The sequence below is a fragment of the Sceloporus undulatus genome, chromosome 4 (genome assembly GCF_019175285.1).
Source record: "Sceloporus undulatus isolate JIND9_A2432 ecotype Alabama chromosome 4, SceUnd_v1.1, whole genome shotgun sequence".
NCBI classification, from domain to species: domain Eukaryota; kingdom Metazoa; phylum Chordata; class Lepidosauria; order Squamata; family Phrynosomatidae; genus Sceloporus; species Sceloporus undulatus.
The window spans coordinates 107,672,370-107,700,306 of NC_056525.1; the positions used below are offsets into that span (position 1 = coordinate 107,672,370).

General features: G+C 40.9%; 1 protein-coding gene across 4 annotated transcripts in view; it reads left to right on the forward strand.

Moving 5' to 3' along the window:
- The window catches only part of DPYD (dihydropyrimidine dehydrogenase), a 617,920-nt gene that overhangs the window by 192,872 nt on the left and 397,111 nt on the right, over positions 1-27,937 (forward strand). For all 4 annotated transcript variants that reach the window (XR_006103753.1, XR_006103752.1, XM_042465740.1 and 1 more), the window contains one exon: positions 13,634-13,795. Coding sequence is in view for 2 of the 4 variants with exons in the window: in XM_042465740.1 (XP_042321674.1) it covers positions 13,634-13,795 (162 nt within the window). In the remaining 2 variants the exon portion in view is untranslated. The remainder of the gene's footprint in view (positions 1-13,633; positions 13,796-27,937) is intronic.

A 27,937-nucleotide genomic window follows, 5' to 3' on the forward strand; every position in this document is an offset into this window, starting at 1 on the left:
TCTATGGATAATTTATTTACATTTTAACAATCACTTCCTCTTTGTGGTCTCTGCGAAGCACACAAATGGGTGCAGCATTTCCGGATCCTATTGTAATCGCTAGGGAAGACTTTTTGGTGGTAGCTTTGCCCACCTTCTATATAAGTAAGATATCTTTCCACCCTTTCTCAGTTCCTTTTGTCCGCCACGTGATCAGCTTAGGAACCTTGCTTAGAATCGCCCCTTCCTTAGCTTTCACTTTCATTTCCTGCATTTGCTCTGACTTTGTTTGACTCTGACTACTCTTTGGATTGTGATTTGGACTTGGTTTTGGACTCTGATTAATGGTGACACTCAGACTTCTTGACAATTCTCTTTCTTCGTCCCTTGGCTTTGGTCTAAAGATGTCTGCACACTCTTTTAAAAAGTGCCCTGAATGTGGGACAAATATCCCGGCACTCGACGGACACTCCTTGTGCCTCCTTTGCCTGGGTGAGGGCCACAGTCCTGCTTCCTGCCCTCCCTTCATGGCCTTCACTCCACAGGCCAGGAAGAACAGAGAGATGCGCCTTAAATTCATGCTGTACGTGCAAATCTTGAAGCTTCCCTCCACCTCTAGAGCCTCCGACAAGGCTGTGCCGCCAAGGGCAAGCTCCCATCTCTGGCCTCGGGTCCCTGCCAAGGCTACTGTTTCTGAGGGCACTACCCCTTTGTCTCCTCCGAGAGTCCCTGCCAAGGCTAGTGCTTCCGAGGGCAAGCCCTCTTCGGAGGTTTCTGGGTCACCAACCCCAGAAAAACGGAGGTCTACAGACCAGGACGTGGCTGGCCACCCATTCTCTCCAAAGAGGAAAATGTCCTCAGATTCCAAACCGGAGAAGAGAAAACACAAGTCTCGGGACAAGTCCAAGGACTCATCCCATCACTCTGGAAAGAAGTCCGGTCCCTGTCCGGACTCTGCCTCTGACTGCCGGTTCTGTACCGACACTCCTGCCCAGCCTGCTGACACTGAACTGGACTTGGTACCATGTGCCCAACCAGTGCCTCAACCTTAGATGTCTCCTCGTCCCAACTCCCGGCCCTGACCAGACACTTTTCTGCATTCCTTGTCTGAACCCTACCAACTCTCGGAGGGTGAAGAAGAACATTCTCTTTTCACCCAGGTGGTGATACAGACCGACTCTCCCAGACTTCGGAGGTCGTTTGTTTCGAGGACGAACAGGAATATGTCCTTGCTGAACCCCCCAGACGGGATGTTGTTTTTGATCAAGCCACAGGCACTTATTTTTTGCCTCTTGATCCTTCTGAAGTCCGCGGAGGCCGTTTTGTTTCAACCTGTTGAACCTCTCTTGCCTCCTCCAAGGTCATCTGCCATGTCCATTGCACTTCGATCTCACTTCTCCTCGGCTTCCCAAGTGGAACCAGTCCAACCCATACATCGACTTCTGCTTTCTCGCTGCAAGTGCGCCCCTTGTTCCCAGTACCATTAACCACTCAGGCCCTCTTGGCTCGCACCAGGACCAGGTCAGCTTCCACTGAATCCGCAGACCACTCCATCTCCAACTATGCTCTGGCTCAACAGTCGCAGGCTTTCACCTTTCTTGAGGCCCCCTCTCCTTCCGGTGATAGTTTTCCTTTTCAGAAAAAAATGATCCAGATGGGCAAAGCCCTAAACATTGACGTCCTCCATACAGACTCTTAAGTTCTTGATCCCATTGATGAGAGGGTTTGGGACAAGATCCCAACTCCAACCTCTGTTGCATTCCTACCATCGATGTCCAGGGTTGCAAAGAGCTCTTGACCCACTTTGTCCATGGCCCAAGCTTTCACCAAGAAACTTGACAATCTCTACTGTATTACTGCCTCGGAAGAGATTTGGCTCTTTGAACACCCTGTCCTGAATTCAGCAATTGTGGAAGCCTCGCAGATTCGTTCGGTCCCGAAGACAGCTTTGACCCCTAACGACAAAAGGGTTCGTAAGCTCGACACCATGACACGGAAATCCTACGCCTCTGTGGTCCTGGACCTCAAATTCCAGAACTACTCTGCGTGTATGGCTGCCTACCAACAGCATCTTTGGAAAAAACCCTCAAAGACAAGAAACGGACAGTCATGGCCATCTATGCAGAAGGTCATGCACTGGCCTCTCAGCGGCCCAACATTCGGGTGACTGCGCTTCCTGACAACTTTTGGGTGCCCAGGCCCTTCGGTGCCACACCTGGCTAAGGTCTTCAGACCTAACACCTTAAGCTGAACAGGCCATCAAAGAGCTCCCCTTTGATGGCATGGAACTGTTTCATAAGGAGACTGATGACAAGCTGGATTTCAAAAACAAAATGAGGAACACAGCCCATAAATTCAGTATGCTTTCTCCCTTGATTTCTCTCCCTTCTTTCTCTCAACGCTGTTCGAGATGACAAGTGGGAACGACGGTCATATACCCCATCATCGATTCGCTGTAAATTGTAGTGGGAATGGCCCCTCAGTTTCACCAGCTCTTTCAAACAACCTGCTACACTTGTCTTTTTCTTACACCTCCCTCCAGTATTTATTACTTCTGTTTCCTTTTTTCCTCACTCCTCTTTTTCCTGTTTTGTATGTAATTCTTTCATTTAAGATTTAAAATGTAATGAAACACAGACGTTAGACACAAGAGGGCCTGTTCTCAAAATGACAGCTCAAATTGTGCATGCAAATTGGAGACTGTGAGAAAGTCTGTACTCATTTGCACAAGCCATGCGCGCTCATGCATGCCATTTAAAACTGCTACATTTAATTTTAATAAGTGGGGCTTCAAGAAACTGTCTTTGATTTTAGATACAGGATAGATGTCACCTACATGCCATTGAAAATTGTTGCCAAAAATCACCTGCCAGAGTTCAAAAGCAAAATGATACAGAGAATCATTAGTACAAGGAACTGATTGTTATTTTTAAAAAGAAACTAAAGCTGTTATGCACTGAGATATAATTACATAGAAATCTGCATTTTAATTAACCTTTCTAGAAGGATTTCTGGGGCACTGGGCTTTTGAAAGTTGAGTTTTATTCAGTATTTCACCCCTCCCCTGTTCATCTTGAATTTTTTCCAGGTCGCTAAGTATGAAAGCATTCAGAAGAAAAGTGAGGATGTTGTTAATGTATTTGAAACACTGACTTTTCTTAAGATGTCTATCAGTACTTAATGTACTGGGATGGCTGACAGCTGGTTTCAGTTGCCATAGTGTAATTATGTAGAGTAGACTGTCTCAATGACACTGCTTTGATGAAAGAATATCTTGCATTCTAGTTGACAGAGACTGAAATGACAGTACAAGAGAACCAACTTATGGTTCTTTCTGTTAGCTGCACAAGACTATGGAGCTGTTTTGATGACGCCAATGAAATGATGTGATGTAAAGATCAACGGCAAAGTAACAGACATATTGATACCCTGTCACTGCCTCCATTCATTCTGCTCTTCCTCTTTCACTTTAGGCTTTCATTTCAGTTCCTGGAATTTAAAATACTAATAAACAGGAAATCATACAATACCTTGAAACTGAGTAGTTTTCATCTTATACCTAAATGTTATTAGTACTACTCCTGCAATCCTGTGTTCATTTACAGGATGGTGGTGGTGGTGATGATGCTGATGCATTTATTTATAGGGTGGTGATGTTGTCCAGCTTTATACTTTTTACCCAAGACTGAGAAACAAAGTGGCTCAAGGAGTATGCTTCATTGAACTTAACAGGGCTTAGTTCTGAGTAGCCGTGTATAAGATTTCATTGCTAGATTGCAGAATTATGCTTACTGGGAGGAATCATAATTGAAAACAATTGGATTATTTGTTTATTTCTTTGGTTACTTGTGTATTTATTCAAGGCATTTATTCTTTGCCTATCAACCACCCAGGGCCTGCTTCAGAGTAATAGGCAGGACATTAAATCACTGTGTGAATTTTCAGTCTCTGGTCCCTCCTGTTGTACAATTAGGATAACAAAAGCTAGATAAGATAGACAGACTGATATCTGACTCCAGAATGGTTGTTTATTGTGCCTAAATAAAACCATATTTTTATGATTGATTTTAAAATCCTTTAAAAAATTATCTATAAGGTACAATAAACCATAACCCCAGTGCCTTGGATATCGTGGTAAGTGATTTCTGTGTGGTTTTTACCCCTACTTTTGTAAAGAGAGGAACAAAACTAGAGAAACAGGTTACATGCACCAGCTGACTGCTTGTTCACACCCATGTTTAATAAGACATGAGGTTTAATAGGCTTTCCTTCATGATTTGGAAATAATTAAATGAGAAGGTTACAGCTGGTCCATGCCAAAGGAAGATGCCTTATACAGACTTAGACCTGTGGCACCTCTGTTTTAGTATCATCTGTGTTGACAGGGCTTTCTTATTTTTTTCCAGTACTAGTTAGAGATCTAGTTGTTATGGTTATCATGATGGATATGCATAAATATATATCTCTTCTATTACCATAGGCTGTATGGTATCTGTGTACCAGTTGCTGAGATGTATGCACACAGGGATTGGTGGGTTTTACTGCTTTATTTACATCATGACTGTTTCCCAGAGGGCGAACTGTTTGAACACTGCCCACTGTTTGAACGGAATGTGGACTAGATGGGCCTTTGATATAGTCCACTATGGCTTTTCTTATGGTCTTATGTACCCTGGGTCCTTTTGAATGCAAAACATGTGCTCTATCGCTGTGGTATGTAGTCTTTCATACTTTCTGGATTGAAACTTTACTCCATCCTGGTGGTACAGTGATTAAATGCTGGTACTGTAGTCATTCACAGCCACAAGTTTGTGAGTTCAATCCCAGGGCTCCAGGGTTCACTCACCCAGCCTTGTATCCTTCCGTAGGTCACTAAAATGAGTACCCAGCTTGTTGGGGGCAATCAGTTTACACATTGTAAACAGTTTAGAGAGTGCTTAAATGCACTGATAAGCAGTATAGAAATGTATTTGCTGTTGCTATTGATAAGTGTGAAAAAGTGTCACAGTCAGAGATCTGATCCTATGTCACTGCTGTTAAGTAAGAACGAGACCTTGGAGAAGCATCCTCTTTTCCAGCTCTAGTTTACAATGTATATGCATATTTTCTTCAAAACATTTAGTCATGTATGTTTTCTTAGAAGCACATTTTGTTGAAATTAGTAGCATTTCCATTTAAAGATAGGTTGGTTTTTAAAAAAAAAAAAACCATTTGTTCCATTGTCATTAGTCTTACAATCAAGTTATTCATTTAAGAATTCTACAGTGTCATGAAGTCTCTGTGTGGAGTATAAATAACTGGTGCCAGAACTGGAGGAAACTCTAAATGGTATGAGCATTTCCTGATAGAAAATGCAATTTCTTCTGGTCTAACAGTATTGATCCCACATCTTTTAATAGTTTTTTCCCCAAGTAACAACATTCTCATTTACATGCACATTATGTAATGCTTCCAAGTGATACATGTGAAGATCCACCTCTGCCTGCTACCAATTATTGATGTCTGTTTAAGGCTGGCTTCTGTTCTCTTGGTTACCAATGCAGTACTTATTGACATTTTGATAAAGGAAACCACAAAACATCCTATCCACTTAGATGCATGTCTTCCTCTGGAATTGCCCAGGAGAAGGCATTTTATAAACAAAGCATGAGCAGGCATCTATTTAATTAAAAAACATTTACAAAGCATTCTAGTTCCAAGCCTGTTTTTATTGATGAATAATGGTAAACGTCAGGCTTCTCTGAATAATCATAATTCATTTGGGGACCTATCTTCCTGATGCAGACGTAGAGCCTTGCTGCTTACTTCATGTTCAGTTGAATCTCATTAGGTGGGGATCGCAGCATGCTTTCAAAGGGCAGTAGTGTCTGTAGTTAAATAATTGGATTGTAGGGATGTGATTTTGTCTTTGTCTTACACAAAGTGGGTCAGTTTTATTCAACCGTAGAAGGAAGTCTATGTGAAAAGGAACCAAATTTGGGAAGCCAAAGACAGTTGAGTAGGACAAGGATCACCAGGAAAAAAAAGGAGCTTTGATCAGAATGGTCATAAGATCAATTATTTTGGTGTTATGTTATTAAAAATGTGAGCTAAAAGAATGTGGATGAGATCTTGGCTCAGACATGAAGTCATTGGATGCCCTTAATCGCCGCCTAATAATATTTAGTAAGTCTTAATAATAATCTCAGGCATTTGGAAGTTGGAAACAAACTTTCTTAGTTCAGAAGTTCCTGTAGGCCAAACTGAACACTCTCTGGCCTCTAGTTCAGCATTTAGTTAGAGTGTATGTGTATCCTGCTTCACATAAGTCAGTTCTCATTTAAAGAGCACTCAGAGTTCAGACTACTATTAAACTGATGCAATAATTTAAAGGCATCCTTTGTGTGTGTGTTCAAGTCCAGTATAAAGTTGGAGAACTGTTGCAAAGTATACCTCTAGCAATGCAATTGCCAATCAATAGTGAACAACTAGAGAGCAGACTGAGACCCAAAACACATGGGCCAAAGAAAGCAGCTTCCAGCCACTTTGGAAGTGTGGTATTTACATGATGCACACCCCAAAAGCATCTGGAAGCTGCCGTATTCCAGGGTAAAAATCCAGACTAAAATGGAGCCAGTTTGTATTAACTCCTGGCCTGCATGGCTTGGAACTGAGGCGGTGGCCCGCTTTGGAAGCAGGTCATGCAGTTACCATGGTCCCGACATGATCATGGCTGGAGTGGCCACAGGTGCTCCTACGGGGCCATCTGCTTCAGCCCTGAGCAGCCAGTTATCAGTCTTCCCTACTATGATTCACGTTATATTTCTATTTAAATAGTAGCCTGAAGTGGAAGAAGAGGGAAAAGTACAAGTAGGAGAAAAATGGATTTTGCTTTTCAGCTGATTATAAATTAGAAGATTCATCTGCCAACATTATAAGATTCATCTGCCAGGTGAAATCACACACATACAAACACATGAACATCTCAGAGTTAAGGCTGTCTCCTCACTTTTTTAGTGGATAAGCTGAAAAGTTCATACATGAGTATCAATACTTGCCTAGATGAATAATCTGCTATAATTCCCAGAGTTTGGATAATTTGGGTATGCTCCAAAAGCGCCATTTGCAGATAGCTGGAGCACTTGGCTTTTTCTAGCTTTTGCAGGTGTTGCTTTCCTTCCTCCTCTTTCCACAACTTTTATGTTTAGAATCATAGAATCATAGAGTTGGAAGAGACCGCAAAGGCCATCCAGTGCAACCCCCTGCCATGCAGGAAATCCAAATCAAAGCTTGACAAAGTCTGTGCAGAGGGAAAGAAGAGGAAATGGCAGGTGAGGAGCCTGGTGATGATAGTAATGGTTTCTATATTGGGCTTCTGAAGAGCCTCTCTTAAATGTGCCCATCCATCAACAGCTATGAAAAGATTATCAAAATAATTAATTATAGAATGGAAAGTATTGTGCTTTATAATAATGTTTTTTAAAGCAAAATAATATGAGTAATCACAGATTATGCTTGCTGTGTGCAATGCTGAATCAGCCTGTAAGGGAGAAACAGTACAGTGGTACCTCGGGATACGAAATACCCAGGTTACGAATTTTTCGGGATACGAAAAAATCCCATAGGGAATTATTGTTTCGGGTTACGAAAGTTTTTTCGGGTTACGAAAAAACTTCGGCGCTATTTTAAATGGAGCCGCGGCAGAGCCGCGGCTTTTTCTCCATTAGCGCCTATGGGTTTTCGGCTTACGAAGGCTTTTCGGGTTACGAAAGCGGCCGCGGAACGAATTAATTTCGTAACCCGAGGCACCACTGTATCTGAAATCCTATTAGTAATTCCCATTTTTAGAGTAGACCCATTGAATCAGCTGTTAATTGATGAGACAACATACAGGTAAATGACATTGATTGAGTGGGCCTGTTTTAAGTGGGAGTGACAAGATTCCAGCCAATGTGTGGGAAAAAGAAAAATGGATGGCCGAAGGCAGATAAGTGATAGGATGGTGTGTGTATCAGTGAATGACTGAACCTACATCTGGAAAAGTGGGAAGATGTAGGAAGACCACACATCTTCCCACAAGCCATTGACTGAGTAACTAGGTGGCATGGAGAGAATTGTGGACATTGGAAGATACCAGTCAAAAGCTCTGGCTACTGTTTTATAGTAGTGCAGTGGTTAAAGGAAGATAAGGAACAATTCTTATTCCTAATCTCTGAAGCAGGAAAATGAAGCAATGGTTTCAGACGTTGAGGAGTGAAGCAGATGAGCCACTAGAAGTGGCCTCTGACTTCTTCACCACAATTGCCCCCCAGTTAGTCCAGGACTGCAGTGACTGGATGATCCAATCCTGAAGTGGGCTGCTCACACAGTCTCAAATAAACTGCTGGGATGAAGTGATTTTTTTGCCATTCCTTATGCCGGCGACTTCGGTCCACCTTCAGCAGCCTCAGAGCAGCTTCTGGCCACTTGGGGGGGGGCATATGTCATCTGCATGCCACACCCCTGAAGCAGTCTGAAGCCACTCTGTTTGGCCCGTCTCTTTCAGGCGTGTGAAACAAAGTTTACCCGCCTTGATCCTCAAAAAGGGAGAGGCGGGATACAAATAAATATTTTATTAAAATGATTGTTATTATTACATTAAACTTCTGAAAGAATTTCAGGCAGTTCAAGAACAGATACAATTGGAAGAATTACTGTATGTACTCATACTCTGTGTGTGTGTGTATGTTATGATGAAAGGGAAGAGTTTAATCTGCCCTGGATTAAATTGACCGACCCCCTTCTACTCTCTCATCAATCCAGCCTTTAGTATGTGCACAAATAGTTATCCCTGTTGGAATCTTGTAAATTCTTTGGCATATTTTTCCTTACTTTGTCCTTTACATCCTTCGCTACATGCCCCTAAATTTTGCCCTTGACTTATCCACGGGTCATATCATCCATAATTTTGGCCCCAAAACTTGCCCTCAATTTATATATGATGTCGACTTATAGTTTAGTATATATGGTAATCTAATTTCTTTGTTTAATTCATTTTTGCTCTGCCTATAAAATGAGAATAAAAATACACTTCCTCTCAAAAAAAGCTACTGAACCAATGAAATAACCATTAACAATGTACACAGAGACTCCAGTTATCCCTCCCAAAGATGATCTGTGTTAGTGTGGATGCTTTCCCAATGACATTTGTTGATATAATAAGCTTAGTGGTGGCTTTTAGCTGTGACTAAATGGGAGCTCCATATTTGTTTGTCTGTTTACTTCATTTACATGTTCAGACTTCCAGTTGCTGGGATCAAATAGGAAAAGGCTGTGTCTATAATGGACCTTCTTGCTTGCTTCCCAGGACATCTTCCTGGCTTATATTAGCCAAAGAATTTTGGGCTAAATTAATTTAACCTAATCCTGCAAGACAATTCTTACTCACAGAGAACAGAATGGAGATGATCTGAGTTAGGCCAGAGAGATCTAGAAACACTATTAAACTACATACAGGAAAGGAAGAGTGGGGAGAGACTTTGAGCTGTAAAAATTGAGGATCATGTGTCCTTCAGAACTAGGTTGAAATTTCTATGGCAATTGGATCTTGAAAAAGAAGCTAATCTCATAGATATTTTTTTAAAGAAATAGGACAGGGTTGTGGCTCAGCATTAGAGTACATGCTTCCCATACAGAGAATCTTCAGATCAGTTCCTAATTATTTCCAGCTAAGAGGATCAAGTAGATGATCATAGAAAAGAAATCTGCTGGTGTTCTTTGAGAGACACTTGCCTTTAGAGCCCTGATGCCCTCCAGATGTTTTTGAATCACAGCTCTCATCAGAGACAACCAACACTGGTCAGTGGTTGGGGATTATGGGATTTGTCATTACAGACATCACAAAAGCAGCATGTTCCCTATCCTCTGATTGAGATCAAACACTTCTGGTCATAGATGGACCAATTGACTGAGTTAGTAAAATGCAGCATCCTAATATTATCAGCGTCTGACACCTACAGTCTGAGTTTTTTACTTTGATAGTTCTTGGCTGGAGGAATAAAAGTTATAGGAAAAAGGAGGTGGAGCACTGCCAAGGATATAATCTTCACCAATTCTTTTTTGTAAAATTCTCTTTCTCTTCATCAGTATGATGTGGCCACTGTTCAGTTGAACTCAGTGTTCAGTTGCTTTGTACATGGTGCTTTTATTATATTATTGTGGCATATGGCTTGAACAATTAATAATGTACAGTTCAGGGGGAAAAACGAAATCTTTTCTGATTCCAATGGGGTCTTGAGACTAATTAATCTGACTTGAGAGACTATGGGCTATAGCTCACAGAAGCTTATGTGATAATAAATGTCTTAGTCTTTAATGTGCTAGAGGATTATTTTTTGTGTTATTTTTGCTGCAACACAGCTACCCTGTGGTCTTTTCTTTCTTGTGTTTGGTTCATGAGACCTTTAGATATCAGTGGCTTGCTCACAGTTGCTTGAATCTCAACAGAAAATCAGTCATTCTTCATTTTTCAAATGTACTTTACCTTTCTTAGTGACATTTGCCACTATTGCTCCCCTTCAGCAGCTAGGTGGTTTACCCCATGCAGCTATGCTTCTCCCTCCCCATGCAGAAATCCAGCATTTGAACCACCAAACTGTGATGGTTTCTCTCAGTGTCATCATCACTACAGCTGCCATCATAATTAACATGGGCTGTAACTAGCCATATTGTTGGGAAATTAAGGAGGCATCAGTTTGCCAACACTTCCCACTGAATTGTTTATGGGAGAAAATCATGCTTATCTAGAGCCCTCTATTAGAGGTTTCTAATTAGTCTATTAATCTCTATTAGCTTATAATTGAGATCCTTCCTTATTTCTGGGTTCTTTATGTCCCCAATATTTTCTTCATTTTACATGGCTCTTTCAAATAAGATAATGATGGTGGCACGTTTTGTATTTTACCCACCTGCCCAATTAGGTAGGACAAAGAATATGAGAATGCACAACATTTATCTTTCAGTTCCAGGGTAAGGAGTTCTTTTGACATTTTCTTGTTGAATGTGCTAATGGATGTTTTCAGATCATCAACATAACTGTTAAGGAAGTTGTTTAGTTAGTATATAAATATTTGCTTTCAGTCATTTATTGCTTGATATTTTTGTGCTTTTATGAGCTCTGAAATAATTTAATATAGAACTACAAAATGTGTCCAGAATTAGATGTTTTGAATAGTGGTTACCCCTTCACTGTCTTTGTCTTTGGTAATGTGGGAGTCCATGATGTGTATCTCACTGTGGTTTCTCAGTCCATATAAAATGTACATAATGGCTTTAAAAACCAATGAATAATACATCTTGGCATAAATTTAATCACACTAATAATCCAGTAACAGAGGAAAACAATCAACATTTGAATTTACATAATGGAAGTATTCTAATGAAGATGCTGCACAAATATAGTAGGATGTGAAAATTTGTCTTTTAACTATTATATAATTAATTGTGTTTTAGAGGAAAGCAATGAGAAAAAGACAAAAACAAATAGCTACCTGTTGAATTGGTTGCCACTTGATTTCCAAGGAGAACCCTTAGTTAATAGATTAAAATGGTTACTGATTTGCATGCATTGATTTGACACTTATGAGTAACTACCATTTTAGGTTTCAGTCTTAGCGTAAAAAGACATCTGATTTGATATTTCAGCTTTCATCATGTACTAAAAGGCTTTAGCATTTTGACAAATAAATTCAGTTATATTTTCATGCATTGCTTGCTTTAAAATGACAGTGTGTAGCTTGTTGGTTAGGAGCTAGATTGAGTAGAATGTTAATGTAAGGCAGCATGCAGAAATGAAGTAAGAATATTTGTCTCCTCTCTGTCTGTCTGCCACTGTTGTGCTCATGAACAATGCATCCACAAGTCTACAAACCCCAAATCTTTGCCAAAAAAGACTTTCCAAACAGACTTTGCCCCAAGGCTACTTAATAACATTTGGTGCCAATTTTCTGTCTGTTTTTGGATGGACTGGGCAACTGTATGAAAATGTATAAGTGATGCATGAAGCATATGGATGGCGCAAGTTGAGTATTCCTGGCACTCTCTCCTTCTCCCCTAGCTGGCCAGCTGTGAGTGCAGCTGCTACTGAAAATCATCAATATACAGTTCTTCTCTTACATCACTTTGGGATATGGATTCCAGACAGTCTTACTGAAATCCACAAGGCTTTAATCACATTTGTGATCTGTTCATTCAGGACTTTTTTTTATGGTCCCAGTATTTTCAGTATTGAGGGATACAGTGGCTCAAGTGGTTAAGAGGCTGACTCTGTTGATTGCAAGATCAGCAGGTTGGCAGTTTAAGGCCTGGGTGCTGAATGATGGGGTGAGGTCCCATCACTAGTCGCAGCTTCTGCCAACCTAGCAGTTTGAAAGCATGCCAATGTAAGTAGATAAATAGGTACCACTCGGGTGGGAAGATAAACAGCGTTCTGTGCAATCATGCTGCCCACATGGCCCACGTAATGGTCTCTGATGATGCTGGCTCTTCAGCTTAGTAACGGTAATGAGAATCACCCCCTGTGGTCAGACACCACTTGACAACCTTGTCAACAGGGTTACCTTTACCTTACCTTTTACCTATTTTCAGTTTACTGTCCCGTTGTTGCAACCTATGGCGACCTCAAGGCAAACCTATCACAGGGTGTTCTTTGCAAGATTTGTTCAGAGGAGGTTTGCCTTTGTCTCTCCCTAAGGCTGGGAGAGTGTGATTTGCACAAGGTCCCCCAGTGGGCTGAGCAGGGATTTGAACTCTGGTCTCCAGAATTTTAGTCTAGCACACAAAGCGCTACACCACATTGGCTCTTGTGTGCTGTCTACATTCTCAGAATTATCTCTCACTTTGTGAAAAACTAATGTTTCATGCCAGTTTATATCTTGTGATCTTATCCTGTCCTTTGGCACCACCTTTTTTGTGGTAAGTAAATCTGTGTGTGCACACACATGGGGGGGAATTATTTCTACATTTAATCCTATATTTTTGTTGCATTCAGAATTAAATTAAGAAAAGATGGGTAGCTGGTTTTGCTGCCACAGAATCACATGGCAATGGCCCTGGGAATTATTGGTGTCCTGATAAGGGATACTACTTGGCATGAGATACAGGGTGTGCCAACTATTCCTGGTATGCCCATGGACAGCTTGCATAGCATAACACACATGTGTTATATACATTAATAAGTTTATTTTGCTGAGGATCTGTGGAGGAGTTTATGGAAACATTCAAGTAACCATGATTGATAGGAAATGTCTGATGGATCCTCTGGAATGAGAAGAAAATTGGGAATGAAATTACATTATCTCGTGTTTTTCTGTATGTAATTGATTCAGGAATAGAGGGTGCTATTACAGGAAGGTTGTGCCAGCCCTGCAATATTGCTGCATTTTGCTACTAGGGAACGAGGGGCTTAAAATCCACCAAAACTAATCAAAATATTTCAGTCTTTAAAATAAGGCTGCAAAATGGATTTAAAATTAGTGTGGCTGGATAATGTGTGTTCACTTTTGGAATGGAATTGCTAACAGAATTGTAAAAATCTTTGCGGTTAACACTGCAATTGTTGAACAGATGAAACAGTGAGAACTGCTTTTCTCAAATTCCACTGTTCTTCTAATATGATTTTGTACTTTTGTTTGTGCAGAACTACTATGGAGCTGCCAAAATGATCTTTTCTGACAACCCACTTGGGCTGACATGTGGGATGGTATGCCCAACTTCAGATCTCTGTGTGGGCGGATGCAATTTATATGCCAGTGAGGAGGGACCAATTAATATTGGTGGACTGCAACAATTTGCCACAGAGGTAAGTAAAGATGTCCATAGATTGCTTTTTCACTCCTGTGGGCCCAATTTTTAAACAATTCTATTTCTCATTGCAGTCTGATCACTTTGTTTTCTTTATATTAAATACAAGAGCTTACAGAAAATTAACTAAAGTCAAGATACATTTATAGTAATAAGGCATAGTTACATCCAGTGTAATCAGTGCACAAACACGATATCATATCTCTAAAATAATCTTTAACCCAAAACATGATGACCAGGCATATATTTCCCTCAAGATTGTGGGAAATCCCTCAGTGTGAAGTGAAAGGCCTGCTATTGACAGCCTTCAGAATCCTATGTGGGGAGCCTATGGGGAAATCTGTGTAACGTAGAGGCTTCTTTCTTAAACCAATCAACCAGTTAAAAATCAAGGCTAGTTGGGAACAGGGAAATGGAAGAAATCTGAAAACATTTTTGGGAGCTCTGATTTTGGAAAGAGTTCAGGAAGAAGTGTTCTGTTTGCAAATCAGGTATTACAGTGCACTTTGTGTGGAACCAACATAAGACTAGATATTTAAGTTATCTGTTACAGTAATTTTTTTAAATTTTTATTTCCTAAATCTCTGTCTAGATGCTTTTGTTTAATAATTAACAAGGAGGACCAATTGTGCTTTACTGTATTAAACCCACTGGCCAACACATCCACTTTTGCAATACTGTACTGTGATCTTGAATCATATCCCAAAAATACAAGTGTGTTTTTATTTTTTTATTTTTTTAAGTGACAAAGACAAGTGACCTATTTGTAATAAGGTCCAGTTTAAAGACAATTGTTTGCTCCATTTAATTTTTTTTTCTTCAACTGTCTCAGGGTGATGTCTTAGTCTGTCTTAGCCTGTGAATATTCTTTACATCTCTAGCATATATAGCCACTTAGGTAACTGGTTACCATAAATACTCGACTATAAGTCAACCTCATGTATAAGTCAAGGGCAAATTTTGGGGCCAAAATTATGGATTTTGCCATGACCCATGGATAAGTCGAGGGTAAAACTTGGAGGCTCCTTCAGTGTATGTATGTGTGCGTGTGCGGCAAGAGGGACTGTTGAAGCAGCAATCAATCACCCATGAGGCTTTCTGCTTCAGCTAGCCTTCACTCCTGAGACTGCAAGGGTAACAGAGGTGCACTGCTGGGAAAGGAACTGTTAAACAAACAGCAAGCAATCACACAGGACTCTTTCTGCTTGGCTCAAGAGAGAAAGAAATTGTTCCCCTGACCACATGGGGAAATCTGAAAGAGCTGCTATTACCATACTGACCCGTAAATAAGTCAACCTGGAATTTTGGGGTCAGTTCTGGGGCATAATTTTTTTTTTATTTATAGATGAATATATACTGGCCAGTCCTGTGGTAGAGGTATTAAGTGCTTCTTTGAAATAAAGATGTGTTCTAGCTCCTCAAAAAGAACTGTTGTAGGACTGCTGTTCAAGAGACCTTCACTGAATCCTACTACATTAGATAACTATTGGCCATTTCTAAACTTTCTTTTTAAAAGTAAGCTCTTAGAACAGGTGGTGGCAGAACAACAACTGGCTTTTTTTTTGGCACTCTAAGCTTTCTTAGCATTGTTGCCTGCATTGGTGAATGACATATGCTGACAATTTAACAGTGGGAGCACTTTCTTCTTGCTCCTGATGGACTTCTCAGCAGCATTCATTACCGTCCATAATAGTATCTTAAGAGGCCATTTAGTTGGGGGGGGAAATGAAATGGACATATGTCAGATAAGGGACACCTGATTTGACAACAGTACATATGAAAAGGATCTAGGAGTCTTAGTAGACCACAAATTGAACATGAATCAATAGTGTGATGCAGCAAATCACTAAAAAGCCAATGCAGTTCTAGGCTGCATCAATGGAAGTATTTTGTGTGTAGATCTAGGGAAGTAATAGTGCCACTCTATTCTGCTTTGGCCAGGCCTCACGTGGATTACTGTGTCCAGTTCTGGGCACCACAACTCAAAAAGTAAGTTGACAGCCTGGAGTGTGTCCAGAGGAGGGCAACCAAAATGGTGAAAGGTTTGGAAACCCTACCTTATGAGGAGAGACTTAGGGAGCTAGAGGGTGATATGATACCCCTATTTAACTGTTTGAAGGGGCAAGCTTGTTTTCTGCTGCTCCAGAGACTATGACCCAGAGCAATGGTTTCAAACTAATAATAATAATAATAATAATAATAATAATAATATTTATTTGTATACCGCCCTGTGGCGAACCAATCCGGGCGGTTGACAACAGTGAATTATAACAGAGTAAAATATAAAATTAAAAACATTATAATCCCTCCCCTCCTTATAAAAGTATTAAAAAATATGACAGATTAAAAACACAATATCAAAACATAAAATATAGTTAAAACAAACTAAAAACCCTGGTGTCCCTCTGGAGATCCTCAACCATCACTGAAGATGGGGCCACGAGAGAAAAGAGGGGATCAGGGAGCCCAGGCCGGGATGGTTAATCTGGAAAGGCCTGCCGGAAGAACTACAGGAAAAGAGATTCTACCTCAGCATTAGGAGGAATCTCCTGACAGTAAGAGCTCTTCGACAATGGAACACACTTCCTTGGAGTGTGGTGTAGTATTCTTTGGAGGTTTTAAAACAGAGGCTGGATGGCCATATGATGGGGTTGCTTTGATTCTGCTTTGAGCCCTTATGGTCTCTTCCAACTCTATGATTTTCTGATGTTATGAAAGAGGAGAACCTGTGACCTCACATTGTCCTGTATGGAAGACACATGGCAATATCTCTGGGCTGAGATCAGGCAGATTAGATGCCAATCCAGCAGTCTTGGTTTGATCCTGGTACAAGGGGGCTGCAGTGCAGGTTGAAATGACCTGCCATTTGCCATAGAGTTTCTCAGAAACTCCATAGCAATCCCCAGAAGACCAAATCGCCCCACATGCCCCTTGCCTTTCTCTGCCACCACTGTTACTGAGAATACCCCCACGTCTGATGTGGAAACAAGGTGCATGGCCATATGAGTGCAGCTAGCTGTCCCATTTCCACTTTAGATGGTAGTGAGTTTTAAACACAGGTACCTTGAAATCAGACTGGAAGCATTATGAACTTATACAGATGTTATATCTGCAAGACAGTTCCTCATGAGAATGTCACCAACTTGCAGGGTCTGATTTATAGAACACACATATGAAGGCTTTCTCTGGGGTTATTTCTAGACAGCTCCCTCAGAGCTGGAGTTACTTTCTAGGTGTGGGGACACTTCTCTTCAGATTCATCTTCAAAGGGTTTGAGGATCCCTTTCCTCAAACTTCTAACTGCTTTGAGATATATTGATTATTGTGACGATTGTAATGTTTGCTATTATGGTGTTTTTAATGGTTAACTGACTGGATTACTCCCCCTCCTTCAACAAAAAACAGAGGGGAAAAAACTTTATGATATTTTTTCCTCCTCTTAGTTGGCTGTATCTTTTACATGGAAAGCAGAGTACAAAACTCATAAATAATAAAATAATAATAATAACAACAGGGGTCTTGTGGCCAGAGGTTTCTCTGAACCACTTCCCCAGTTCTCAATTCCTCCTGTTCTTATAGTTCACTTTTAAGCTTTCCTCTACATACTCTTACTAAGAAGGCTGACAAGGAAATTGTTTTCTTTCTTAGCTGGAGCTGACATCTTTGTGACACACAGTTTGATATAGCTAAATTTTGGATTCTCAAGGAAAAGCCATGAGGATTATTAAGAAAACTAACTTGCAAGATCAATTGAGTTCAGGGGGCATCCGAGGTTTTATTAATCCTACTAGTAAATTGAATGTTTTTGTCTTAACACAATGAAAGACCACTGCTGTCTCATAGCTCTGTGGAATGCTTTTCTTTCTGTTCAATATATATATATATATATATATATATATATATATATATATACACACACATACAGTTGCAGCATGTGCAAAAGAAATATATTAAACTCTTGTCAAATGTATGAGTGATATATTACTGAATTATTACTGTTTTTAAAACCAATTGCAAATAATATCAGTTAAATCTTGATTTGTGTCTCCTTTTAGTCTTAATGCTATGATTAATAGGGAAGAATTATTCCGTGATAGATTTTGCTAAATATCTACCATTCTTCTTCAAAAATCTTTAGAAATCTATTTAAAATGCTGCATGCTGGCACGATGATTGATATAAAATCTGGCACAGGATGAATAGCTCAGAATGGTTTTCATCACAGAATTTTAAGTTTATTTAAAGTGATCTATTGGTATCAAGGGTTCTAATATAGTTGAGCAACGTGGTAGTTCTGCATAATTTAAAATGCATTGAAATATATATGCACACAAATATATACTTAAAATACATACAAAATTTATACCCTGCTCATGCTCATAACTGTTGTAAAATTTAGATATTTTCTGTGTGTCCTTTAATGACTGTTTCATATATTATAGAAATGATAAGAAACTGCAATCTGTTATATTCATAATGCATTTTTTTTGTAATGCCCTTCTTGTATTCCAAGCATGCAAGATGGAAGAATTTCTTGTTCTCTTCAGCAGATGAAATCTTTCAAAATTAAAATGTGGAGCTTATACTCTTGCTATAAACTGCATTGACAAATGAATGATGGGGGGAATGGGAGGAGGACCTGGATGAGGACCTTAAAAAGTGCTGCAGAGCAGTTTATCAGAAAGAAGATTGACTGTTGTAGCCCAAAGCATTTTGAATATAATTACTTATTATCTCAATAGGCAACTGGGACTGAGTTTAGAAGATTTTTCCTTTCCTAGAGCTTGGAAAATTTGCTTTACTCCCAGAATCCTTCACCCAGCATGGCCACAGCATGAGCAATTTTGACATTTTATTTGAAAAAGTAAAATTTAAAAGCTCTGTGGCCCATTCACACTAAAGTAATGATAGCACTATCATTCCACTTTAACTGCTTTGGTTCTGTCCTGTGGAATTCTGGGATCCCCAAGGACTGAGCCATTGGCCTGTCTCAGCAGCATTCAATCTGTGTTCAAAGGAACTACTTGGTCCTTCCTAAACTTATCAGGGGCTTTTCAATGAGATGGCCGGTATATGTGCAATGTTTTCCCTAACAGCTGCTGCATCATTATCAAGTCTCTGCATTTTTGCATTGCTGCAGCTCTTGAAAAGTATTGACATATCCTAAACTATGTAGGTGGACTCGTGGGCGGTTAACAGCAACAACAGGCTGTGTAGTGTAGTATAGGTGGGCCACATGTTTCCCATTTTTACAGCCTCTGGAATTCCTCCTCTATGGCAGATTTTTTTCATACTTAAAAATGGATTCATAGAGAAGAAGCTTCCAGGAAGTGCAATTCAGGCTTAAAACCAGACCTGTGACTGCCACATGTTTTTTTCCCTCTTGCTCTCAAAAGGAAATACTTACGGTATGCCCATTTCTGATTTTGGCAGGAGTGAGTGACATGGCTGGGACAGGTCTTGACGTGGGGTTTAGAATTGGCCCCAGGATCTGGTGAAGTTGCCTTTCTCAATGTGCAATGCACATAATATGCTCATATTTAGGCCCCATTCTCACTAAGAAACTGTTCTACAGCACAGTCTTTCTCTTTTTAAGCTCCATCTCCTTTTTAGTTTCTTAAAATAAAAAAGAGGCACATTTTGTGTTGTTGTTGTTGTGTGCCTTCAAGTTCTTTCTGACATATGGTGACCTATCATGGGTTTCCTACAAACTGCATGAAAAGAGATTCCACCTCAACATTAGGAGGAACTTCCTGACAGTAAGGGCTGTTTGACAGTGGAACACACTCCCTCGGAGTGTAGTGGAGTCTCCTTCCTTGGAGGTCTTCAAGCAGAGGCTGGATGGCCATCTGTTGGGGATGCTTTGATTGTGATTTCCTGCATGGCAGGGGGTTGGACTGGATGGTCCCTGTGGTCTCTTCCAACTCTATGATTCTATGATCCATGACAAGATTTGTTGAGAGGAGGTTTGCCATAGCCTGCCCCTGAGGCTGAGAGCATGTGACTTGCCCAAAGTCACCCAATGGGTTTCATGGCCAAGTGGGGAAATGAATCCTGTACTCCAGAATTGTAGTCCAATGCTCAAACCACTATTCACACTGGCTTGTAATGTTACCAGTAACTTAAAGTGGCTTTTGAGCTGCAGCCTCAAATATTTGTGCAACCTTCCCTAAGATTTCAATAGGACACCTGCCCAAGTATTTAACTGTATTGTAATAAACAAATTAAGCTGGGTTAATACCTTTGTCTTCAGCATGGCAGTTTAAATCATTTGTAGTCTTGCATTTTGTGCAGTTCAAGATTTACAGACCAATTGAAAACACACTGTGCTAGCAGATTAAATGCATAGGGTGGGGGACTTATTGGTTGGATATGGCAGTAACACAGAACAAAACAAGACGTCATGGAGGCACCACAGGAGGATAAGCGCAAATGTTCAGTGTCAAGGTGCCACAAATACAAATGATTATTGCTGATTAGCATCTTGTATTTCTGACATTTTCCTGCTGTTGTTTAAACTGCCCTATGGGTGTTTGAGGATGTGGAAATTGTCTGTGCATTTGACAAATGTTTACTGTTTATTTATTGTGCACATTATCTTTGCAAAATACAGTGCTATTTTTACAGAGATATCAATTGTTTTGGCAGATTTGGACAAAACTTGCATTGGTTGAATACTCTTAACTCTTCATCAGAAATAATTTGTCAAATGATAGGAAATAATAGTGAGTGTTGTGTATGTTTGAAGGATAGGATGTGTTCATGACAGGAGCGGAAAGATAGGATAGGAAAACTTCTTGAATGAGCCAGTCAATTAATCCTTACCCCAAGTTCCTATCTTTTCTTAAGAAACTATCTATACCTATATTTCTATATCTATCTATCTATCTATCTATCTATCTATCTATCTATCTATCTATCTCGTGTAGAATTCAAGAGCCAAGGCACATGTGCAAATATTTTGGGATAAATGCCCTCTTCAAACCTTTCTGTATTTTAGGTCAATGAATGAAGAAATGAACTATTGTCTCAAGAGAGACCCTTTTGTTTGAATTTCTATGTTTAATCTTTCCTGGTGAACAAGTGGTCACTATTCACAAGTAACTTATAGATGGGCTTTCTCATCTATACTCTGCAATCCGTGACCTGCCATTCTTAATACCACTTAAAATACAATTAGCAGTCCAAGATTTTAGTGCAGTTCTGTTTGGACTATCATTTGTGTACCCCAAAATGTAGGTTTTCTAGTGTAGCACTTAATTCACACATACACTCTGTACAAAAAGTACTTCATCATTATATTCATATTACTGAGATAATGTAAGTTATTTTCTAGCTCTGCAAAGCAGCCCCATGCTTTACCAGTTTTACTGGGGGGGGGGGATACGACAGTTAGAATATTGTAAGATGACCTTGCACAGTAAACCAGACTAATCCCCTGTCTTGATTTAAGAAAAGAAAAAATAAAATGTAGTAGGATGTTTGTGGAAAGTTTATTGGACCTGTAGTGCAGGTTATTATGGACTGGGTGGGGGCACAGGACTGAGAGCAAGAATTTATCCATTAGTGTGACTATGCCATCTGAAAGCAGACTTATTCAAGGAGAAATTACCAAGAGGTATATACAGGACTAGATAACACAATCACCCCTCCACATTTGTAGCTTCAACATTCACTGATTTGTCGTTACTTTATTTGCTGCCCCCTCCACTGCTGCCTTAGAGCATTTTCAGCAGGGACTTGGGTAACACTGGCACCACTGGGAGGAAATCAAATTGATGGGGTGGCTGGGCCCAGCCATGCATGTGTTTTCTCGTGCACTTGCTTGTTCGCTGATATGGCATTGGAATAGGGAAACATGAGGAGGGAGTGCATGCAAGTTCCCTTGTTCATTTGCTCACTTGTGTGGACAGAAGAGGGAAAGGGATGGGATGGCAGTGTGTGAAGTGGGAAGGCACATGTGTTCCTTTGCTCACTCACATGAGTGGGGGCAAGGGATAGGGGACTGCAGGGAGGGAGGGCATATATGTTCTCTCACTCACAAACTCACTCTTATGGGTGTGAGGATGGGTGGGAAGAGAATGGGAAGTGTGAGGAGTGAGAGTGTGTGCATTCCTTTATTTACTCACTTGCATAGGCAGAGGAAGGGGATGGATGGGTGTTCCCTTTTTCCCTCCTTTCACTCTCATGCTGTCCCCTTCCCCCCTTCTGTGTGAGCAAGTGAGTATTTAGATGATAATTATTATTTATTTATTTATTTATTTATTTATATCCCTCCTCTTCCCTTTTGGAGATCGAGGCGGGTAACAACAGAAGTTAATACAATACAAAATAGTCAAACGCAACCCCCCCAACCCTCACCCTCCCTTCCTGAATAAAATTACTACAATAAAGTCATATATAAATACAGATCACAATAACAAATTAAAATCAGTTAACACATAGCGACAGTAGTGAGATTTAATCAGAGGATCAGACTTGTTCTAGTTTGGACAAAGGTCAATCTGGGAAGGCCCACCAGAAAAGAATTGTTTTTATCACCTTTTTGAAAGCCTCAAGGGTGAGTCTCTTCCAGCAGGTCATTCCAGATTTTTGGAGCGGCAACGGAAAAGGTCCTCTGGGAAGTCATCACCAGTCTGATTTTCCTTGACTGCAGTAAGTTCTTCCCAGAGGACCTGAGTGTGCAGGAAGGATTATATGGGAGGAGGCATTCCTTCATGTAAGCTGGACCCAAGCCATGTAGGTGATACATAACTCTATGTGTGTGTGTGAGAGAGAATGAACCTAGGGGTCGGAATATATTCTACATGCAAATACCACGGTTTACAAAGTCTGGAGATAGGAACTTTATTTCCTTCTTTGCCTGTGGATTTTTTTCTTCTCTAGGTAAAATATTTTCAAAACCATACCCTCTGTGTTGAGTGGAGGGAGCCTGCTTTGAGGAGACAAGTCAATTTATGAATATTTCTAATCTGTAATTGTTACTCCTATATGATAGAAGAGAAATGTAGCAGAACTGAGAACCAACAAACTCCTTTCCCACCAGCAGGCCACACTAGGATTTCTTCTCCTTTCGTAGTGGTCCTGCCTTTGGCAGAACAATAGTTGGGGGGAAAAAACTGAAATTCTGCAGTCTTGATATGAGAAGGCTTTGGACTGTGGACTACACTGGCTCCTTTGGCCTCTCAACTTAGAGCAGAAGTGAATAACATGTAGTAGCCCTCCAGTTGTTGTTAAACTGCAGTTCCCAAAGGGAGATGGATCATGGGAGCTGTAGTGATTGTTTTAACAAAAAGCGGGGTATAAATAAAAGTTTTATTATTTATAGTACAGAAACATCAAAGGGGAGCACATGTGAATAGAACTTTAGAAACCTGTGTTGAAGAAAGTTAGAAACCTTGATCACATGTAGGTTTCCAGAGTTCTGTAAAAATAACCAGGCTTGGAGATCCAGTTGATGTGTATGGGGAGAGGGGTAGCCACTCTATTAAACTGTGAATATCAAAAGAGATTAATGATCACATCAGACAGTTTTAAAAACATTTATTTTTCTGCCCTAGTTTGTATGGATCTTATTCATTGTTGCCATAATAAATCACTTGTTTGCATTTTTAAGATTTTCCTGGCTGCATTATTGCTACAGGAGTATTGAAGGTGAGTGATGGCATTTCTGTAGGGGACAAGAACTCAGTGTTCAGGCAATGAAATGTTCAGGCAATGAAATTAAATGTGGGATGAATTCACTCAGTCCTTACAGTCCTATCTCTGGGCTAAAGCCAAGTTTGTTTTGGCAGCTGGACACCAGCAAAGTGGAAATTTCTTCCCCTTCTTCTGCAGACCTTTCTACAAGCCAAAAGCCAGTTGAGAAAAGTTTCCCAATTCTCCTCCAGTGCCTATTTGACAGTCCACAGAAGGTTAGAGAGGGAAGGGACAAATCACCTTTTTTAAGATCCACTGGGAAAGACTCTGCTTGCTTACTTCTTTGGCTAACTCCTTGAGTTTGAAGTTGACTTGTAATTTGTTTTCCATTTGAACATCCTGAAGATATGTACAGGATCCTTGGTGATGTCAGAGCTTTTACATGTGCTAGATCTTTGCCCTTCTTGGCCCAGGCACTTCTAAGCCAAAGTGGGGCTGCCTGAGTGGGTCAAGGGGGTAGTCATTGCCTCCATACAACAAGGCAGAATTCCAGCTTACCCAAGGAGATAGATGTAAGGCTTCTATTGAAAAAGCCATCACTGAATGCCTTCATAATATACAATTATCAATGAGTGTCCAATATTATGTTTTTGGGCAAGATATTAGCGTGTCCCAGACTGCAGCCAGCACACACAGACACTCGCCAATAAGAATGGCTTAACCCAGCAAGTGGAAGCAGAACACAGACCTTGCAAGGAGTAAGTATGAGAGCAGTCCAAGAAGCCAAGCCGAAGTCAGGATACCAGAAGTCAGAGCATTCCGAAAGCCAAGCCGAAGTCTGGATACCGGGAGTCAGAGTAGTCAAAGCAGTCCAAGGTCAAAGCAGCCAGAAGATAACAAGGGTCCAGTCCGAGGTCAAAGCAACAAGGAGTCAAGATACAAGGAGCCAGTGCCAGCAGCAATCACACCAAGGGATCATGCAATAAACTCTGGCACTGAGTGGAGGCCTCTCTACAGCTTAAGTAAGGGAAACTCTCCCCCGTGCCACCTGAGGCTGGTTGGCTAATTGCCTCTCTGCAATCCTCTTGGATCTGTGCCTGCAAGCACTCTCAGCCCTTCTCTGTTTGTAATAGGCACATCCAGGCAAGCTTCCTCCCCAGAGTCACCACTAGGCTGTTGCACCACAGGAGGCCTCTCACTAGCACTAGGACCTGGTTGGGCTAGTGAGAGGCCTCTGGGGCTGGGAGAGCACTGCTGGGACCTGGCAGAGCAGGATTGCCATCTGGTGTAGCCTCAATTAGCTCTTGCTCTGGAGGAGGCTCATCCTCATCCTCCGAGAGCTGATCTTGGCTGGCCATGACATCGCGCATGTGATATCCTCCTAACTTCAGATGTCCCTGGAAGTAATCTTGAACTACCCTGTTTTCCCGAAAATAAGACATACATATAAAATAAGCCATAGCAGGATTTCTAAGCAGTTGTGCAATATAAGCCATACCCTGAAAATAAGACATAGTGATAGGCCCGGCATGGAATGGAAGGGGACGGGAAGGGAGCAGAAAGATTGGGGCCAATGGTTCTAAAGGAAATGGAGTCGCAAGAAATTCAGGATGGAATTCTGGGTTAGGAGAGTTATGACAAGGTTCCAGAAGAAGTTGACTTAACTATATTTAAATAAATGTAGATTGTTGTACCATACTTAATAAAAATAAGACATCTCCTGAAATAAGCCATACTATGTCTTCTTGAGGTAAAATATTTCCGGGGAGACATAATATTTCATTCTGGGTTCAGGCCTTGTTATGGGACAGAGTTTCCCTGGTAGATGACTTACACAGATGTGTCCCTGTTGGTTCTGCTGGACTTCTTGGCAGCTTTTAATGCCATTGACCATAATATCTGACCATTAATATCATTGACCATCTGGACCATCTGTCTGGGATGGGACTTGGAAGAACTGTTGTATAGTGTTCTGTTCCTTCCAGGAGAAATGAATCCAGAAGGTGGTGCTGGAGGGTTCCTGTTCAGTATCTTAGGCCCAGTACAGATGGGCCTTTTAGCACATAATGAATACATGCTAGGGCTGCCTCAGGGCATCACTTAAAGATGCCCCACAACCCTAGCACGTATTCCGTACGTCAAAATGGCTGCGCCCTGTACAGATGGGTGCCACCATTGTGAGTGATGGATTCTTAGCGTCTGCATGTCATGGCGCACTTGTGACGTCGTGAGTGCACCATTGGTGCACTCGGGCGTCACAAGTGCGCCGGGAAAAGAACCTGCTTTTTGCGGGTTCTTTTTCTGCCAGCAGGAAACTGCGCGGTTTATCTGCTGTGGCTTCCCGCCAGCAGAAAAGAAGGCTCCAGCAGAGCATCCTTTTAGGACACTCTGTATCAGGCCTTAGCTGTTTAACTGTGGGTTCCCTTAGTGTTCTGTTCAGTCCCACATTCTATCACATACACAAAAGTATTGGGAGAGTTCATCTGGAGGTTTGGGTTTAGTGCCAGCAGTATTCTGGTGACACCCCACTGTATCTCTTCTTTCCACTAAATTCCAAGGAAGTTGTCTGATTCTATGCCAATGATTAGAACATCAGGGTGGCCAACATCTGATGTCCTAAGAACTTCACTAGCATCTCTTTGGAGAGAGCATGAGGTACAGGAGGACTTAGCAACTTCTCTTAATGAAGAATCTTCACTCCTGGGATCTCCTGGGAACGATCATTCTAATTTTTTGGCAGTGCTATGCATGAAACAGCTACATGCTCAATAGAACTGGTACGTGAGTGTGTCTTTGTGTCAATATTATTTTTGTAATTAGAGGGTTTCACATGATGTGAGTATATTGTTGACCATGCAGATCAGGGAACATGTAGAATGGCCTTCAGCCCCTACAGTCTGGGATTAGGGAACTATGACTCTGTGAACATTGGACTGCAACTCCCATCATCCTCATTACTGGCTGTCCTGGTTAGGGCTGATGAGAGATGAATTCAGAAAACATTTGATATGTCAAAGGTCACCATTGTTGCCTAACAGTAGACTAAACGCTGAAGGCTTTGCGTATCTGCATGTGGACTCCCTTCCATGTATACACATGCATTTCTGGTAGACGGCAATGACAGGACCAATCTCTGGCTCTGATTAGACCCTGGAGAAAAGAGAAGAGGGGCCTGCTTGCAAAACACTGCATTATAGGGCATAATGAATGATAAGAGTATTCAATAAACTTGGCACGAGTGCAAAATGGTGCCACAACATGAATTCTCAAACAGGTATAGTATCAATCGTATGGGCATGAGAGATATCCCTTTGCATTTCCCCCCTGAAGTAGTTAGTTATCTTTATGTATTGCAGGAAGAAGTCGCTAATTAAAATATAACTCTTCTGTGGCCTGAAACGAAAACTCCAGATCTATAACATTTTTAAAAATGCATTTCCTGATTCTTTAGAATTCACCAGCTTTCTTTAAACATGTATTTGTAAACTCACAAAAATGGAAACAATTTAAATAAATCATAGCTTCTCAGTCAAATATCAAAATTAGAAACTTGCACTCCATCTGCATTGTATATTTATGATGTAAAGTGTGTGTTGCAGTTTCCAAGGTAACTAGTGGAACCAGATCATAAGTGGAATAGAGTCAAACTATTAACACAAGCACACGTTAGACCTCCTGTGGCACAGGTCAAAATTATATTAATGTATGTGCTTCCCTTTCTTTCTCAGTGCCCAGTTACTGGTTAAAGTCATGATTAGTTCTAATTTCTTCAAATCTATGAGTATAAGAGTTAACTATATTGTAGAGCATAGCTTGTCATATATAATATGAAGTCATATATGAAGGAAATAGTTGCACGGATATAATGTTCATAAAATACATTGACTTTTATTGTGCTAATTTTGGATATGCCAAGGATATTTTGCTCTAGGGACATTCTAATCAGGCAGCAGATCAGACCTGTACAACTTGGCAGGAGGTAGGGGCCAAAATTAAAATAGGGTAAAATTTTGCGCTGCAAATAGGTTTTAATTAAAAATTAATTAATAATTAATATCACCAATATTAATTCTGTCCTCTTCCTCTTTTGCACAGTCCCCTCCTCAGGAGAAAGCTGATCATCAGAGCAGCCTTGCTCGTCCTCCTCCGCAGGAGAAAGACAAGCGATGGAGGAACCTTGGGGGATGAGAGTTTGCTCCTCTTCCTTCTCCACTGTCTGGCCATCTCAGGAGAAAGCTGGGCACAGGAGGAGCCTTGCGGGGTGAACGTTTATCTGTCCTCCTCCTCCTCCACCACCCAGCCCTCTCAGGAGGTGGCCAAGCAGTGGAGGAGCCTTGATATCACTGCACATCCTTGTGGGCTGCCCAAAATCCTTTGGCAAGCTGCATGCGCCCCCTGGGGCATATGTTATACAGCCCTGCAATAGATGAAGAATTTTGTAATTTTTCAAGCATTTAGAAACCACATTTATATTAAAGAGGTGTCTCATGAATGACCAGCC